Source organism: Oncorhynchus mykiss, chromosome 26 (assembly GCF_057628025.1).
Source record: "Oncorhynchus mykiss isolate SJ-2025 chromosome 26, ASM5762802v1, whole genome shotgun sequence".
Taxonomy (NCBI): Eukaryota; Metazoa; Chordata; class Actinopteri; order Salmoniformes; family Salmonidae; genus Oncorhynchus; species Oncorhynchus mykiss.
Window position 1 is genome coordinate 50,035,001 of NC_143047.1, and position 20,663 is coordinate 50,055,663.

General features: G+C 33.5%; 1 protein-coding gene across 4 annotated transcripts in view; it reads left to right on the forward strand.

Annotated features, from left to right (window-relative positions):
- gpatch1 (G-patch domain containing 1) overlaps positions 1–20,663 on the forward strand; it is a 102,553-nt gene that overhangs the window by 2 nt on the left and 81,888 nt on the right. For all 4 annotated transcript variants that reach the window (XM_090223373.1, XM_090223374.1, XM_090223375.1 and 1 more), the window contains exons 1-3: positions 1–396; positions 2,348–2,482; positions 8,773–8,858. The exon at positions 1–396 is cut by the window's left edge and continues 2 nt beyond it. In XM_090223373.1, the coding sequence (XP_090079499.1) occupies positions 327–396; positions 2,348–2,482; positions 8,773–8,858 (291 nt within the window). In that variant the 5' untranslated portion in view covers positions 1–326. The remainder of the gene's footprint in view (positions 397–2,347; positions 2,483–8,772; positions 8,859–20,663) is intronic.

The window sequence follows — 20,663 nt, forward strand, 5'->3', positions numbered from 1 at the left end:
ACACGCCAGCTCTCTCTCTCTCACACACACACTGCTTGCAATGTTACCACAAGATGTCACTCAAACTTAAGAAAACCTACAAATGTAGCTGAATGCTGATTTCATTGTAATTACAGGATCATAGCTTGAATATATCGAACAAAACAACTCTTCTACCGATTAATGCATTTACATTCCAGGACATTTCAGTTAATCTATTAACCAAATGCAATAGGCAGTGGACCGGTGAGTAAAAACTCAGTTGACGTTTGAATAAGCTGTTCGCGATTTGATTGCGCCTGCGCGTGATTTTGAACGGAACGACTTTCCGTAGTTGTGTAGTAAACATGGCGTCCGACAGCGACAGCGACGGAGATTTTGTTACTTTTGGAACCCCATTAGAACCGCTAGAAGAAGGTAACGTTCGTTTTTACTTTGTATATGACATTAATACAGTCATTTAATAGTTTATTGTGAGGGAAAGAATGATTAACGTGGTGCTTACGAGCTGATAACTTGTAAGTATAGTTATCATAACAGGAACACCCCGTCTCAAACTAAGACTTCATTCATGAATCTATTAATTGAAACTAGACGAGTTCTAGTTACTTGCCAAGATGACATGTCTGTCTGTACCTGCTGTTTAGCGACACTTTCCCAACGTCGGAAGGTACAGTAACGTTATATCCATAATCGGTAGACTGTTTCTATTATTTGGGCATCGTTTACATTAACGAGCAATGCACAAAATATAGTCTTAAATTCAGTTTTTTAAATGCAACCCTGGACGACTGTGTGATCTCGCTTTCCGTAATTTTCATTTTCAACCTTTTCCCCCTGACCCAGTCTGTAATAACAACATGTTTCAAGGAGACCGCCGTAGTCCCTGTGCCCCAGAACACCAAGGTGACCTGTCTAAATGACTATCGCTCCGTAGCCCTCACTTCTGTAGCCATGAAATGCGTTCTTAGCATCCCTGGATCCCATCCATTTCCCGTACCGCCCCAACAGGGTATCAGTGTGGTCACTAGCTCTGGTCCAGGGTATCAGTCTGCTCACTAGGTCTGGTCCAGGGTATCAGTCTGCTCACTAGGTCTGGTCCAGGGTATCAGTCTGCTCACTAGCTCTGGTCCAGGGTATCAGTCTGCTCACTAGCTCTGGTCCAGGGTATCAGTGTGCTCACTAGCTCTGGTCCAGGGTATCAGTCTGCTCACTAGGTCTGGTCCAGGGTATCAGTGTGCTCACTAGGTCTGGTCCAGGGTATCAGTCTGCTCACTAGGTCTGGTCCAGGGTATCAGTCTGCTCACTAGGTCTGGTCCAGGGTATCAGTGTGCTCACTAGGTCTGGTCCAGGGTATCAGTCTGCTCACTAGGTCTGGTCCAGGGTATCAGTGTGCTCACTAGGTCTGGTCCAGGCTATCAGTCGGCTCACTAGGTCTGGTCCAGGGTATCAGTGTGCTCACTAGGTCTGGTCCAGGGTATCAGTCTGCTCACTAGGTCTGGTCCAGGGTATCAGTCTGCTCACTAGGTCTGGTCCAGGGTATCAGTCTGCTCACTAGGTCTGGTCCAGGGTATCAGTCTGCTCACTAGGTCTGGTCCAGGGTATCAGTGTGCTCACTAGGTCTGGTCCAGGGTATCAGCCGGTTCATTAGCTCTGGTCCAGGGCATCAGTGTGCTAGGTGAGTATCCGTCTGCTCACTAGGTCTGGTCCAGGGTATCAGTGTGCTCACTAGCTCTGGTCCAGGGTATCAGTGTGCTCACTTGCTCTGGTCCAGGGCATCGGTGTGCTAGGCGAATATCCGTCGGCTCGCTAGCTCTGGTAGAGCGTGTTATGTTAACCCATGTTGCTTATGCAGCTAGCTAGTACACACAAGCTAACTAGCTAGTTCCCTCCTGTACTCCCTGTTCACTCAGGGCTGCTGGAGCCAGAACCTATCAGAGAAGCATTTGGCTGCAGATTGTGGGCGCTGACGCCGTCTGGTCGCTTCCACTTCTGTCTCTGGCCAGAACACATCATTGACATCCACGTAGGATCGGAATCTGATAACTCGATTTAATACTTCCTTTTAAACGTCTCGGTAATGTAAATGATGCCGGTTTGAGTAAGAACCGTGTAGCGATTATGGATATATCTTTTAGACATGGGAACATGCCACCTAGCAAACAGGTAGTTTGTCGACCTTATTTGGGCAATAATTTGTCTTTCTGATCGACCTGGTTCTGGTCTACAGAAATCAGAGATGTAGTAAGGTATTGTGTTGTAGTTTTGATGTCACTTGTTTGTCTAGTGCTTCCTAACCAGCTACTTTCCTAGTCGAAAGTATTACTCTACAATATCACGGCTGCTGATGTTTTCATCACGTGTGTAGATGAGCCTCTGAGGAAGCCTGTCCCGCTGCACGAGCAGACCGTGAAGGATGAGAAGGGCCGCTACCAGAGGTTCCATGGAGCCTTCACTGGGGGATTCTCTGCTGGGTACTTCAACACCGTGGGCACCAAAGAAGGTTGGTCCACACGAACACACACACTCACACGAACACACACACACTCACTCAGACACACACTCACTCACTCATACACACACACACTCACTCACTCAGACACACTCACTCACACACACTCACTCACTCACTCACTCACTCAGACACACACACACTCACTCACTCAGACACACACACTCACTCACTCACTCACTCAGACACACACTCACTCACTCAGACACACACTCACTCACTCAGACACACACACACTCACTCAGACACACACACTCACTCACTCACTCACTCACTCACTCACTCACTCACTCACTCACACACACTCACTCACTCAGACACACACACTCACTCAGACACACACTCACTCACTCACTCAGACACACACACTCACTCAGACACACACTCACTCACTCACACACACACTCACTCACTCACTCAGACACACACACTCACTCACTCACTCAGACACACACACTCACTCAGACACACACTCACTCACTCAGACACACACACAATTATTCAGACACACACACTCACTCACTCAGACACACACACAATTATTCAGACACACACACTAGCTCTCTTTCTTACTCTCTCGATCACTCTGTCTCACTCACTCAGAGACAGAGGCCTGTTAATGTCATCATGTGTTGTTTAACCAGCTTCTTTCTGAGAGACCTCACCATACCATATTATCACCATACCATATTATCACCATACTGAGAGACCTCACCATACCATATTATCACCATACCATATTATCACCATATCATATTATCACCATACCATATTATCACCATATCATATTATCACCATACCATATTATCACCATACCATATTATCACCATATCATATTATCACCATACTGAGAGACCTCACCATACCATATTATCACCATACCATATTATCACCATACCATATTATCACCATACCATATTATCACCATACTGAGACCTCACCATATCATATTATCACCATACCATATTATCACCATACCATATTATCACCATACCATATTATCACCATACTGAGACCTCACCATACCATATTATCACCATACCATATTATCACCATACCATATTATCACCATACCATATTACCACCATACCATATTATCACCATACCATATTATCACCATACCATATTACCACCATACCATATTATCACCATACTGAGAGACCTCACCATACCATATTATCACCATACCATATTATCACCATACTGAGAGACCTCACCATACCATATTATCACCATACCATATTATCACCATACTGAGAGACCTCACCATACCATATTATCACCATACCATATTATCACCATACCATATTATCACCATACTGAGAGACCTCACCATACCATATTATCACCATACTGAGAGACCTCACCATACCATATTATCACCATACCATATTATCACCATACTGAGACCTCACCATACCATATTATCACCAAACCATATTACCACCATACCATATTATCACCATACCATATTACCACCATACCATATTATCACCATACTGAGAGACCTCACCATACCATATTATCACCATACCATATTATCACCATACCATATTATCACCATACCATATTACCACCATACCATATTATCACCATACCACATTATCACCATACTGAGAGACCTCACCATACCATATTATCACCATATTACCACCATACCATATTATCACCATACCATATTATCACCATACTGAGAGACCTCACCATACCATATTATCACCATACCATATTATCACCATACCATATTACCACCATACCATATTACCACCATACTGAGAGACCGCACCATACCATATTATCACCATATTACCACCATACCATATTTTCACCATACCATATTATCACCATACTGAGAGACCTCACCATACCATATTATCACCATACCATATCATCACCATACCATATTATCACCATACCACATTATCACCATACTGAGAGCCCTCACCATACCATATTATCACCAAACCATATTATCACCATACTGAGAGACCTCACCATACCATATTATCACCATACCATATTATCACCATACCATATTTTCACCATACCATATTATCACCATACCATATTATCACCATACCATATTATCACCATACTGAGAGACCTCACCATACTATATTATCACCATACCATATTATCACCATACTGAGAGACCTCACCATACTATATTATCACCATACCATATTATCACCATACCATATTATCACCATACTGAGAGACCTCACCATACTATATTATCACCATACCATATTATCACCATACTGAGAGACCTCACCATACCATATTATCACCATACTGAGAGACCTCACCATACCATATTATCACCATACCATATTATCACCATACCATATTATCACCATACTGAGAGACCTCACCATACCATATTATCACCATACCATATTATCACCATACCATATTATCACCATATCATATTACCACCATACCATATTATCACCATACCACATTATCACCATACCACATTATCACCATACCATATTATCACTATACCATATTATCACCATACTGAGAGACCTCACCATACCATATTATCACCATACCATATTATCACCATACCATATTATCACCAAACTGAGAGACCTCACCATACCATATTATCACCATACTGAGAGACCTCACCATACCATATTATCACCATACCATATTATCACCATACTGAGAGACCTCACCATACCATATTATCGCCATACCATATTATCACCATACCATATTATCACCTTACCATATTATCACCATACTGAGAGACCTCACCATACCATATTATCACCATACTGAGAGACCTCACCATATCATATTATCACCATACCATATTATCACCATATCATATTATCACCATACCATATTATCACCATACCATATTATCACCATATCATATTATCACCATACTGAGAGACCTCACCATACCATATTATCACCATACCATATTATCACCATACCATATTATCACCATACCATATTATCACCATACTGAGACCTCACCATATCATATTATCACCATACCATATTATCACCATACCATATTATCACCATACCATATTATCACCATACTGAGACCTCACCATACCATATTATCACCATACCATATTATCACCATACCATATTATCACCATACCATATTACCACCATACCATATTATCACCATACCATATTATCACCATACCATATTACCACCATACCATATTATCACCATACTGAGAGACCTCACCATACCATATTATCACCATACCATATTATCACCATACTGAGAGACCTCACCATACCATATTATCACCATACCATATTATCACCATACTGAGAGACCTCACCATACCATATTATCACCATACCATATTATCACCATACCATATTATCACCATACTGAGAGACCTCACCATACCATATTATCACCATACTGAGAGACCTCACCATACCATATTATCACCATACCATATTATCACCATACTGAGACCTCACCATACCATATTATCACCAAACCATATTACCACCATACCATATTATCACCATACCATATTACCACCATACCATATTATCACCATACTGAGAGACCTCACCATACCATATTATCACCATACCATATTATCACCATACCATATTATCACCATACCATATTACCACCATACCATATTATCACCATACCACATTATCACCATACTGAGAGACCTCACCATACCATATTATCACCATATTACCACCATACCATATTATCACCATACCATATTATCACCATACTGAGAGACCTCACCATACCATATTATCACCATACCATATTATCACCATACCATATTACCACCATACCATATTACCACCATACTGAGAGACCGCACCATACCATATTATCACCATATTACCACCATACCATATTTTCACCATACCATATTATCACCATACTGAGAGACCTCACCATACCATATTATCACCATACCATATCATCACCATACCATATTATCACCATACCACATTATCACCATACTGAGAGCCCTCACCATACCATATTATCACCAAACCATATTATCACCATACTGAGAGACCTCACCATACCATATTATCACCATACCATATTATCACCATACCATATTATCACCATACCACATTATCACCATACCACATTATCACCATACCATATTATCACCATACCATATTATCACCATACCATATTTTCACCATACCATATTATCACCATACCATATTATCACCATACCATATTATCACCATACTGAGAGACCTCACCATACTATATTATCACCATACCATATTATCACCATACTGAGAGACCTCACCATACTATATTATCACCATACCATATTATCACCATACCATATTATCACCATACTGAGAGACCTCACCATACTATATTATCACCATACCATATTATCACCATACTGAGAGACCTCACCATACCATATTATCACCATACTGAGAGACCTCACCATACCATATTATCACCATACCATATTATCACCATACCATATTATCACCATACTGAGAGACCTCACCATACCATATTATCACCATACCATATTATTACCATACCATATTATCACCATATCATATTACCACCATACCATATTATCACCATACCACATTATCACCATACCACATTATCACCATACCATATTATCACCATACCATATTATCACCATACTGAGAGACCTCACCATACCATATTATCACCATACCATATTATCACCATACCATATTATCACCAAACTGAGAGACCTCACCATACCATATTATCACCATACTGAGAGACCTCACCATACCATATTATCACCATACCATATTATCACCATACTGAGAGACCTCACCATACCATATTATCGCCATACCATATTATCACCATACCATATTATCACCATACCATATTATCACCATACCATATTATCACCATACTGAGAGACCTCACCATACCATATTATCACCGTACCATATTATCACCATACTGAGAGACCTCACCATACCATATTATCACCATACCATATTATCACCATACCATATTATCACCATACTGAGAGACCTCACCATACCATATTATCACCATACCATATTATCACCATACTGAGACCTCACCATACCATATTATCACCATACCATATTATCACCACACCATATTATCACCATACTGAGAGACCTCACCATACCATATTATCACCATACTGATGGACCTCATCATACCATATTATCACCATACCATATTATCACCATACCATAGTATCACCATACCATATTATCACCATACCATATTATCACCATACCATAGTATCACCATACTGAGAGACCTCACCATACCATATTATCACCATACCATATTATCACCATACCATAGTATCACCATACCATATTATCACCATACTGAGGGACCTCACCATACCATATTTTCACCATACCATATTATCACCATACTGAGAGACCTCACCATACCATATTATCACCATACCATATTATCACCATACCTTATCACCATACCATATTATCACCATACCATATTATCACCATACTGAGAGACCTCACCATACCATATTACCTCCATAGTGAGAGACCTCACCATACCATATTATCACCATACTAAGAGACCTCACCATACCATATTATCACCATACCATATTATCACCTTACCATATTATCACCATACTGAGAGACTTCACCATACCATATTATCACCATACCATATTACCTCCATACTGAGAGACCTCACCATACCATATTATCACCATACCATGTTATCACCATACTAAGAGACCTCACCATACCATATTATCACCATACCATATTATCACCATATCATATTATCACCATACTGCGAGACCTCACCATACCATATTATCACCATACCATATTATCACCATACCATATTATCACCATACCATATTATCACCATACTGAGAGACCTCACCATACCATATTATCACCATACCATATTATCACCATACTGAGAGACCTCACCATACCATATTATCACCATACCGTATTATCACCATACCATATTATCACCATACTGAGAGACCTCACCATACCATATTATCACCATACCATATTATCACCATACTGAGAGACCTCACCATACCATATTATCACCATACCGTATCATCACCATACCGTATTATCACCATACTGAGAGACCTCACCATACCATATTATCACCATACCGTATTATCACCATACTAAGAGACCTCACCATACCATATTATCACAAAATATTGATATAATATAGTCCAACAGAAATGTGATATGTGACGGTATGAATCACTACTTGTTTCCAACTGCAGGGTGGACTCCTGCAACCTTTGTTTCATCCAGACAGCAGAAAGCAGGCAGACAGAATGCCAGGCCAGAGGACTTCATGGATGAGGAGGTAGGCCTACAAGACATCTCATCTTATCAACAACAGGATACATGAAAGGACTGGTCACGCAAACTATTTCCCTTTCAACTCTAGAATCTGAAAGAGAACACATTATACATTCTAGAGAACACATTATACATTCTAGAGAACACATTACACATTCTAGAGAACACATTATACATTCTAGAGAACACATTATACATTCTAGAGAACACATTATACATTCTAGAGAACACATTATACATTCTAGAGAACACATTATACATTCTAGAGAACACATTATATATTCTAGAGAACACATTATACATTCTAGAGAACACATTATACATTCTAGAGAACACATTATACATTATAGAGAACACATTATACATTCTAGAGAACACATTATACATTCTAGAGAACACATTATACATTCTAGAGAACACATTATATATTCTAGAGAACACATTATACATTCTAGAGAACACATTATACATTCTAGAGAACACATTATACATTCTAGAGACCACATTATACATTCTAGAGACCACATTATACATTCTAGAGACCACATTATACATTCTAGAGACCACATTATACATTCTAGAGACCACATTATACATTCTAGAGACCACATTATACATTCTAGAGACCACATTATACATTCTAGAGAACACATTATACATTCTAGAGAACACATTATATATTCTAGAGAACACATTATACATTCTAGAGACCACTTTATATATTCTAGAGAACACATTATACATTCTAGAGAACACATTATACATTCTAGAGAACACATTATACATTCTAGAGACCACATTATACATTCTAGAGACCACATTATACATTCTAGAGACCACATTATACATTCTAGAGAACACATTATACATTCTAGAGAACACATTATACATTCTAGAGAACACATTATACATTCTAGAGAACACATTATACATTCTAAAGAACATATTATACATTCTAGAGAACACATTATACATTCTAGAGAACACATTATACATTCTAGAGAACACATTATACATTCTAAAGAACACATTATACATTCTAGAGACCACATTATACATTCTAGAGACCACATTATACATTCTAGAGACCACATTATACATTCTAGAGAACACATTATACATTCTAAAGAACATATTATACATTCTAGAGAACACATTATACATTCTAAAGAACACATTATACATTCTAGAGAACACATTATACATTCTAGAGAACACATTATATATTCTAGAGACCACATTATACATTCTAGAGAACACATTATACATTCTAGAGAACACATTATACATTCTAAAGAACATATTATACATTCTAGAGAACACATTATACATTCTAGAGAACACATTATACATTCTAGAGAACACATTATACATTCTAAAGAACACATTATACATTCTAGAGAACACATTATACATTCTAGAGAACACATTATACATTCTAGAGAACACATTATACATTCTAAAGAACACATTATACATTCTAGAGACCACATTATACATTCTAGAGAACACATTATACATTCTAGAGAACACATTATACATTCTAAAGAACACATTATACATTCTAGAGAACACATTATACATTCTAGAGAACACATTATATATTCTAGAGACCACATTATACATTCTAGAGAACACATTATACATTCTAGAGAACACATTATACATTCTAAAGAACATATTATACATTCTAGAGAACACATTATACATTCTAGAGAACACATTATACATTCTAGAGAACACATTATACATTCTAGAGAACACATTATACATTCTAAAGAACACATTATACATTCTAGAGAACACATTATACATTCTAGAGACCACTTTATATATTCTAGAGAACACATTATACATTCTAAAGAACACATTATACATTCTAGAGAACACATTATACATTCTAAAGAACACATTATATATTCTAGAGAACACATTATACATTCTAGAGACCACTTTATATATTCTAGAGAACACATTATACATTCTAAAGAACACATTATATATTCTAGAGAACACATTATACATTCTAGAGAACACATTATATATTCTAGAGAACACATTATACATTCTAGAGACCACTTTATATATTCTAGAGAACACATTATACATTCTAAAGAACACATTATACATTCTAGAGAACATATTATACATTCTAGAGAACACATTATACATTCTAGAGACCACATTATACATTCTAGAGAACACATTATACATTCTAGAGAACACATTATATATTCTAAAGAACACATTATACATTCTAGAGAACACATTATACATTCTAGAGAACACATTATACATTCTAGAGAACACATTATACATTCTAAAGAACACATTATACATTCTAGAGAACATATTATACATTCTAGAGAACACATTATACATTCTAGAGACCACATTATACATTCTAGAGAACACATTATACATTCTAGAGAACACATTATACATTCTAGAGAACACATTATACATTCTAGAGAACACATTATACATTCTAGAGAACACATTATACATTCTAGAGAACACATTATACATTCTAGAGAACACATTATACATTCTAGAGAACACATTATACATTCTAGAGAACACATTATACATTCTAGAGAACACATTATACATTCTAGAGACCACATTATACATTCTAGAGAACACATTATACATTCTAGAGAACACATTATACATTCTAAAGAACACATTATACATTCTAGAGAACACATTATACATTCTAGAGAACACATTATACATTCTAGAGAACACATTATACATTCTAGAGACCACATTATACATTCTAAAGAACATATTATACATTCTAGAGAACACATTATACATTCTAGAGAACACATTATACATTCTAGAGAACACACTATACATTCTAAAGAACACATTATACATTCTAGAGACCACATTATACATTCTAGAGACCACATTATACATTCTAGAGAACACATTATACATTCTAAAGAACATATTATACATTCTAGAGAACACATTATACATTCTAGAGAACACATTATACATTCTAAAGAACACATTATACATTCTAGAGAACACATTATACATTCTAGAGAACACATTATATATTCTAGAGACCACATTATACATTCTAGAGAACACATTATACATTCTAGAGAACACATTATACATTCTAAAGAACATATTATACATTCTAGAGAACACATTATACATTCTAGAGAACACATTATACATTCTAGAGAACACATTATACATTCTAAAGAACACATTATACATTCTAGAGAACACATTATACATTCTAGAGAACACATTATACATTCTAGAGAACACATTATACATTCTAAAGAACACATTATACATTCTAGAGACCACATTATACATTCTAGAGAACACATTATACATTCTAGAGAACACATTATACATTCTAAAGAACACATTATACATTCTAGAGAACACATTATACATTCTAGAGAACACATTATATATTCTAGAGACCACATTATACATTCTAGAGAACACATTATACATTCTAGAGAACACATTATACATTCTAAAGAACACATTATACATTCTAGAGAACACATTATACATTCTAGAGAACACATTATACATTCTAGAGAACACATTATACATTCTAGAGAACACATTATACATTCTAAAGAACACATTATACATTCTAGAGAACACATTATACATTCTAGAGACCACTTTATATATTCTAGAGAACACATTATACATTCTAAAGAACACATTATACATTCTAGAGAACACATTATACATTCTAAAGAACACATTATATATTCTAGAGAACACATTATACATTCTAGAGACCACTTTATATATTCTAGAGAACACATTATACATTCTAAAGAACACATTATATATTCTAGAGAACACATTATACATTCTAGAGAACACATTATATATTCTAGAGAACACATTATACATTCTAGAGACCACTTTATATATTCTAGAGAACACATTATACATTCTAAAGAACACATTATACATTCTAGAGAACATATTATACATTCTAGAGAACACATTATACATTCTAGAGACCACATTATACATTCTAGAGAACACATTATACATTCTAGAGAACACATTATACATTCTAGAGAACACATTATATATTCTAAAGAACACATTATACATTCTAGAGAACACATTATACATTCTAGAGAACACATTATACATTCTAGAGAACACATTATACATTCTAAAGAACACATTATACATTCTAGAGAACATATTATACATTCTAGAGAACACATTATACATTCTAGAGACCACATTATACATTCTAGAGAACACATTATACATTCTAGAGAACACATTATACATTCTAGAGAACACATTATACATTCTAGAGAACACATTATACATTCTAGAGAACACATTATACATTCTAGAGAACACATTATACATTCTAGAGAACACATTATACATTCTAGAGAACACATTATACATTCTAGAGAACACATTATACATTCTAGAGAACACATTATACATTCTAGAGACCACATTATACATTCTAGAGAACACATTATACATTCTAGAGAACACATTATACATTCTAAAGAACACATTATACATTCTAGAGAACACATTATACATTCTAGAGAACACATTACACATTCTAGAGAACACATTACACATTCTAGAGAACACATTACACATTCTAGAGAACACATTATACATTTTAGAGACCACATTATACATTCTAGAGAACACATTAAACATTCTAGAGAACACATTATACATTCTAGAGACCACATTATACATTCTAGAGAACACATGACACATTCTAGAGAACACATTACACATTCTAGAGAACACATTATACATTTTAGAGACCACATTATACATTCTAGAGAACACATTAAACATTCTAGAGAACACATTATACATTCTAGAGACCACATTATACATTCTAGAGACCACATTATACATTCTAGAGAACACATTATACATTCTAGAGAACACATTATACATTCTAGAGAACACATTATACATTCTAGAGAACACATTATACATTCTAGAGAACACATTATACATTCTAGAGACCACATTATACATTCTAGAGAACACATTATACATTCTAGAGAACACATTATACATTCTAAAGAACACATTATACATTCTAGAGAACACATTATACATTCTAGAGAACACATTATACATTCTAGAGAACACATTATACATTCTAGAGACCACATTATACATTCTAAAGAACATATTATACATTCTAGAGAACACATTATACATTCTAGAGAACACATTATACATTCTAGAGAACACATTATACATTCTAAAGAACACATTATACATTCTAGAGACCACATTATACATTCTAGAGACCACATTATACATTCTAGAGAACACATTATACATTCTAAAGAACATATTATACATTCTAGAGAACACATTATACATTCTAGAGAACACATTATACATTCTAAAGAACACATTATACATTCTAGAGAACACATTATACATTCTAGAGAACACATTATATATTCTAGAGACCACATTATACATTCTAGAGAACACATTATACATTCTAGAGAACACATTATACATTCTAAAGAACATATTATACATTCTAGAGAACACATTATACATTCTAGAGAACACATTATACATTCTAAAGAACACATTATACATTCTAGAGAACACATTATACATTCTAGAGAACACATTATACATTCTAGAGAACACATTATACATTCTAAAGAACACATTATACATTCTAGAGACCACATTATACATTCTAGAGAACACATTATACATTCTAGAGAACACATTATACATTCTAAAGAACACATTATACATTCTAGAGAACACATTATACATTCTAGAGAACACATTATATATTCTAGAGACCACATTATACATTCTAGAGAACACATTATACATTCTAGAGAACACATTATACATTCTAAAGAACACATTATACATTCTAGAGAACACATTATACATTCTAGAGAACACATTATACATTCTAGAGAACACATTATACATTCTAGAGAACACATTATACATTCTAAAGAACACATTATACATTCTAGAGAACACATTATACATTCTAGAGACCACTTTATATATTCTAGAGAACACATTATACATTCTAAAGAACACATTATACATTCTAGAGAACACATTATACATTCTAAAGAACACATTATATATTCTAGAGAACACATTATACATTCTAGAGACCACTTTATATATTCTAGAGAACACATTATACATTCTAAAGAACACATTATATATTCTAGAGAACACATTATACATTCTAGAGAACACATTATATATTCTAGAGAACACATTATACATTCTAGAGACCACTTTATATATTCTAGAGAACACATTATACATTCTAAAGAACACATTATACATTCTAGAGAACATATTATACATTCTAGAGAACACATTATACATTCTAGAGACCACATTATACATTCTAGAGAACACATTATACATTCTAGAGAACACATTATATATTCTAAAGAACACATTATACATTCTAGAGAACACATTATACATTCTAGAGAACACATTATACATTCTAGAGAACACATTATACATTCTAAAGAACACATTATACATTCTAGAGAACATATTATACATTCTAGAGAACACATTATACATTCTAGAGACCACATTATACATTCTAGAGAACACATTATACATTCTAGAGAACACATTATACATTCTAGAGAACACATTATACATTCTAGAGAACACATTATACATTCTAGAGAACACATTATACATTCTAGAGAACACATTATACATTCTAGAGAACACATTATACATTCTAGAGAACACATTATACATTCTAGAGACCACATTATACATTCTAGAGAACACATTATACATTCTAGAGAACACATTATACATTCTAAAGAACACATTATACATTCTAGAGAACACATTATATATTCTAGAGAACACATTATACATTCTAGAGACCACTTTATATATTCTAGAGAACACATTATACATTCTAAAGAACACATTATACATTCTAGAGAACATATTATACATTCTAGAGAACACATTATACATTCTAGAGACCACATTATACATTCTAGAGAACACATTATACATTCTAGAGAACACATTATACATTCTAGAGAACACATTATATATTCTAAAGAACACATTATACATTCTAGAGAACACATTATACATTCTAGAGAACACATTATACATTCTAGAGAACACATTATACATTCTAAAGAACACATTATACATTCTAGAGAACATATTATACATTCTAGAGAACACATTATACATTCTAGAGACCACATTATACATTCTAGAGAACACATTATACATTCTAGAGAACACATTATACATTCTAGAGAACACATTATACATTCTAGAGAACACATTATACATTCTAGAGAACACATTATACATTCTAGAGAACACATTATACATTCTAGAGAACACATTATACATTCTAGAGAACACATTATACATTCTAGAGAACACATTATACATTCTAGAGAACACATTATACATTCTAGAGACCACATTATACATTCTAAAGAACATATTATACATTCTAGAGAACACATTATACATTCTAGAGAACACATTATACATTCTAGAGAACACATTATACATTCTAAAGAACACATTATACATTCTAGAGACCACATTATACATTCTAGAGACCACATTATACATTCTAGAGAACACATTATACATTCTAAAGAACATATTATACATTCTAGAGAACACATTATACATTCTAGAGAACACATTATACATTCTAAAGAACACATTATACATTCTAGAGAACACATTATACATTCTAGAGAACACATTATATATTCTAGAGACCACATTATACATTCTAGAGAACACATTATACATTCTAGAGAACACATTATACATTCTAAAGAACATATTATACATTCTAGAGAACACATTATACATTCTAGAGAACACATTATACATTCTAAAGAACACATTATACATTCTAGAGAACACATTATACATTCTAGAGAACACATTATACATTCTAGAGAACACATTATACATTCTAAAGAACACATTATACATTCTAGAGACCACATTATACATTCTAGAGAACACATTATACATTCTAGAGAACACATTATACATTCTAAAGAACACATTATACATTCTAGAGAACACATTATACATTCTAGAGAACACATTATATATTCTAGAGACCACATTATACATTCTAGAGAACACATTATACATTCTAGAGAACACATTATACATTCTAAAGAACACATTATACATTCTAGAGAACACATTATACATTCTAGAGAACACATTATACATTCTAGAGAACACATTATACATTCTAGAGAACACATTATACATTCTAAAGAACACATTATACATTCTAGAGAACACATTATACATTCTAGAGACCACTTTATATATTCTAGAGAACACATTATACATTCTAAAGAACACATTATACATTCTAGAGAACACATTATACATTCTAAAGAACACATTATATATTCTAGAGAACACATTATACATTCTAGAGACCACTTTATATATTCTAGAGAACACATTATACATTCTAAAGAACACATTATATATTCTAGAGAACACATTATACATTCTAGAGAACACATTATATATTCTAGAGAACACATTATACATTCTAGAGACCACTTTATATATTCTAGAGAACACATTATACATTCTAAAGAACACATTATACATTCTAGAGAACATATTATACATTCTAGAGAACACATTATACATTCTAGAGACCACATTATACATTCTAGAGAACACATTATACATTCTAGAGAACACATTATATATTCTAAAGAACACATTATACATTCTAGAGAACACATTATACATTCTAGAGAACACATTATACATTCTAGAGAACACATTATACATTCTAAAGAACACATTATACATTCTAGAGAACATATTATACATTCTAGAGAACACATTATACATTCTAGAGACCACATTATACATTCTAGAGAACACATTATACATTCTAGAGAACACATTATACATTCTAGAGAACACATTATACATTCTAGAGAACACATTATACATTCTAGAGAACACATTATACATTCTAGAGAACACATTATACATTCTAGAGAACACATTATACATTCTAGAGAACACATTATACATTCTAGAGACCACATTATACATTCTAGAGAACACATTATACATTCTAGAGAACACATTATACATTCTAAAGAACACATTATACATTCTAGAGAACACATTATATATTCTAGAGAACACATTATACATTCTAGAGACCACTTTATATATTCTAGAGAACACATTATACATTCTAAAGAACACATTATACATTCTAGAGAACATATTATACATTCTAGAGAACACATTATACATTCTAGAGACCACATTATACATTCTAGAGAACACATTATACATTCTAGAGAACACATTATACATTCTAGAGAACACATTATATATTCTAAAGAACACATTATACATTCTAGAGAACACATTATACATTCTAGAGAACACATTATACATTCTAGAGAACACATTATACATTCTAAAGAACACATTATACATTCTAGAGAACATATTATACATTCTAGAGAACACATTATACATTCTAGAGACCACATTATACATTCTAGAGAACACATTATACATTCTAGAGAACACATTATACATTCTAGAGAACACATTATACATTCTAGAGAACACATTATACATTCTAGAGAACACATTATACATTCTAGAGAACACATTATACATTCTAGAGAACACATTATACATTCTAGAGAACACATTATACATTCTAGAGAACACATTATACATTCTAGAGAACACATTATACATTCTAGAGACCACATTATACATTCTAGAGAACACATTATACATTCTAGAGAACACATTATACATTCTAAAGAACACATTATACATTCTAGAGAACACATTATACATTCTAGAGAACACATTACACATTCTAGAGAACACATTACACATTCTAGAGAACACATTACACATTCTAGAGAACACATTATACATTTTAGAGACCACATTATACATTCTAGAGAACACATTAAACATTCTAGAGAACACATTATACATTCTAGAGACCACATTATACATTCTAGAGAACACATGACACATTCTAGAGAACACATTACACATTCTAGAGAACACATTATACATTTTAGAGACCACATTATACATTCTAGAGAACACATTAAACATTCTAGAGAACACATTATACATTCTAGAGACCACATTATACATTCTAGAGACCACATTATACATTCTAGAGAACACATTATACATTCTAGAGAACACATTATACATTCTAGAGAACACATTATACATTCTAGAGAACACATTATACATTCTAGAGAACACATTATACATTCTAGAGACCACATTATACATTCTAGAGAACACATTATACATTCTAGAGAACACATTATACATTCTAGAGAACACATTATACATTCTAGAGAACACATTACACATTCTAGAGAACACATTACACATTCTAGAGAACACATTACACATTCTAGAGAACACATTATACATTTTAGAGACCACATTATACATTCTAGAGAACACATTAAACATTCTAGAGAACACATTATACATTCTAGAGACCACATTATACATTCTAGAGAACACATGACACATTCTAGAGAACACATTACACATTCTAGAGAACACATTATACATTTTAGAGACCACATTATACATTCTAGAGAACACATTAAACATTCTAGAGAACACATTATACATTCTAGAGACCACATTATACATTCTAGAGACCACATTATACATTCTAGAGAACACATTATACATTCTAGAGAACACATTATACATTCTAGAGAACACATTATACATTCTAGAGAACACATTATACATTCTAGAGAACACATTATACATTCTAGAGAACACATTATACATTCTAAAGAACATATTATACATTCTAGAGAACACATTATACATTCTAGAGACCACATTATACATTCTAGAGAACACATTATACATTCTAGAGAACACATTATACATTCTAGAGAACACATTATACATTCTAGAGAACACATTATACATTCTAGAGAACACATGACACATTCTAGAGAACACATTATACATTCTAGAGAACACATTATACATTCTAGAGAACACATTATACATTCTAGAGAACACATTATATATTCTAGAGAACACATTATACATTCTAGAGAACACATTATACATTCTAGAGAACACATTATACATTCTAGAGAACACATTATACATTCTAGAGAACACATTATACATTCTAAAGAACACATTATACATTCTAGAGAACACATTATACATTCTAGAGAACACATTATACATTCTAGAGAACACATTATACATTCTAGAGACCACATTATACATTCTAAAGAACATATTATACATTCTAGAGAACACATTATACATTCTAGAGAACACATTATACATTCTAAAGAACACATTATATATTCTAGAGAACACATTATACATTCTAGAGACCACTTTATATATTCTAGAGAACACATTATACATTCTAAAGAACACATTATATATTCTAGAGAACACATTATACATTCTAGAGAACACATTATATATTCTAGAGAACACATTATACATTCTAGAGACCACTTTATATATTCTAGAGAACACATTATACATTCTAAAGAACACATTATACATTCTAGAGAACATATTATACATTCTAGAGAACACATTATACATTCTAGAGACCACATTATACATTCTAGAGAACACATTATACATTCTAGAGAACACATTATATATTCTAAAGAACACATTATAC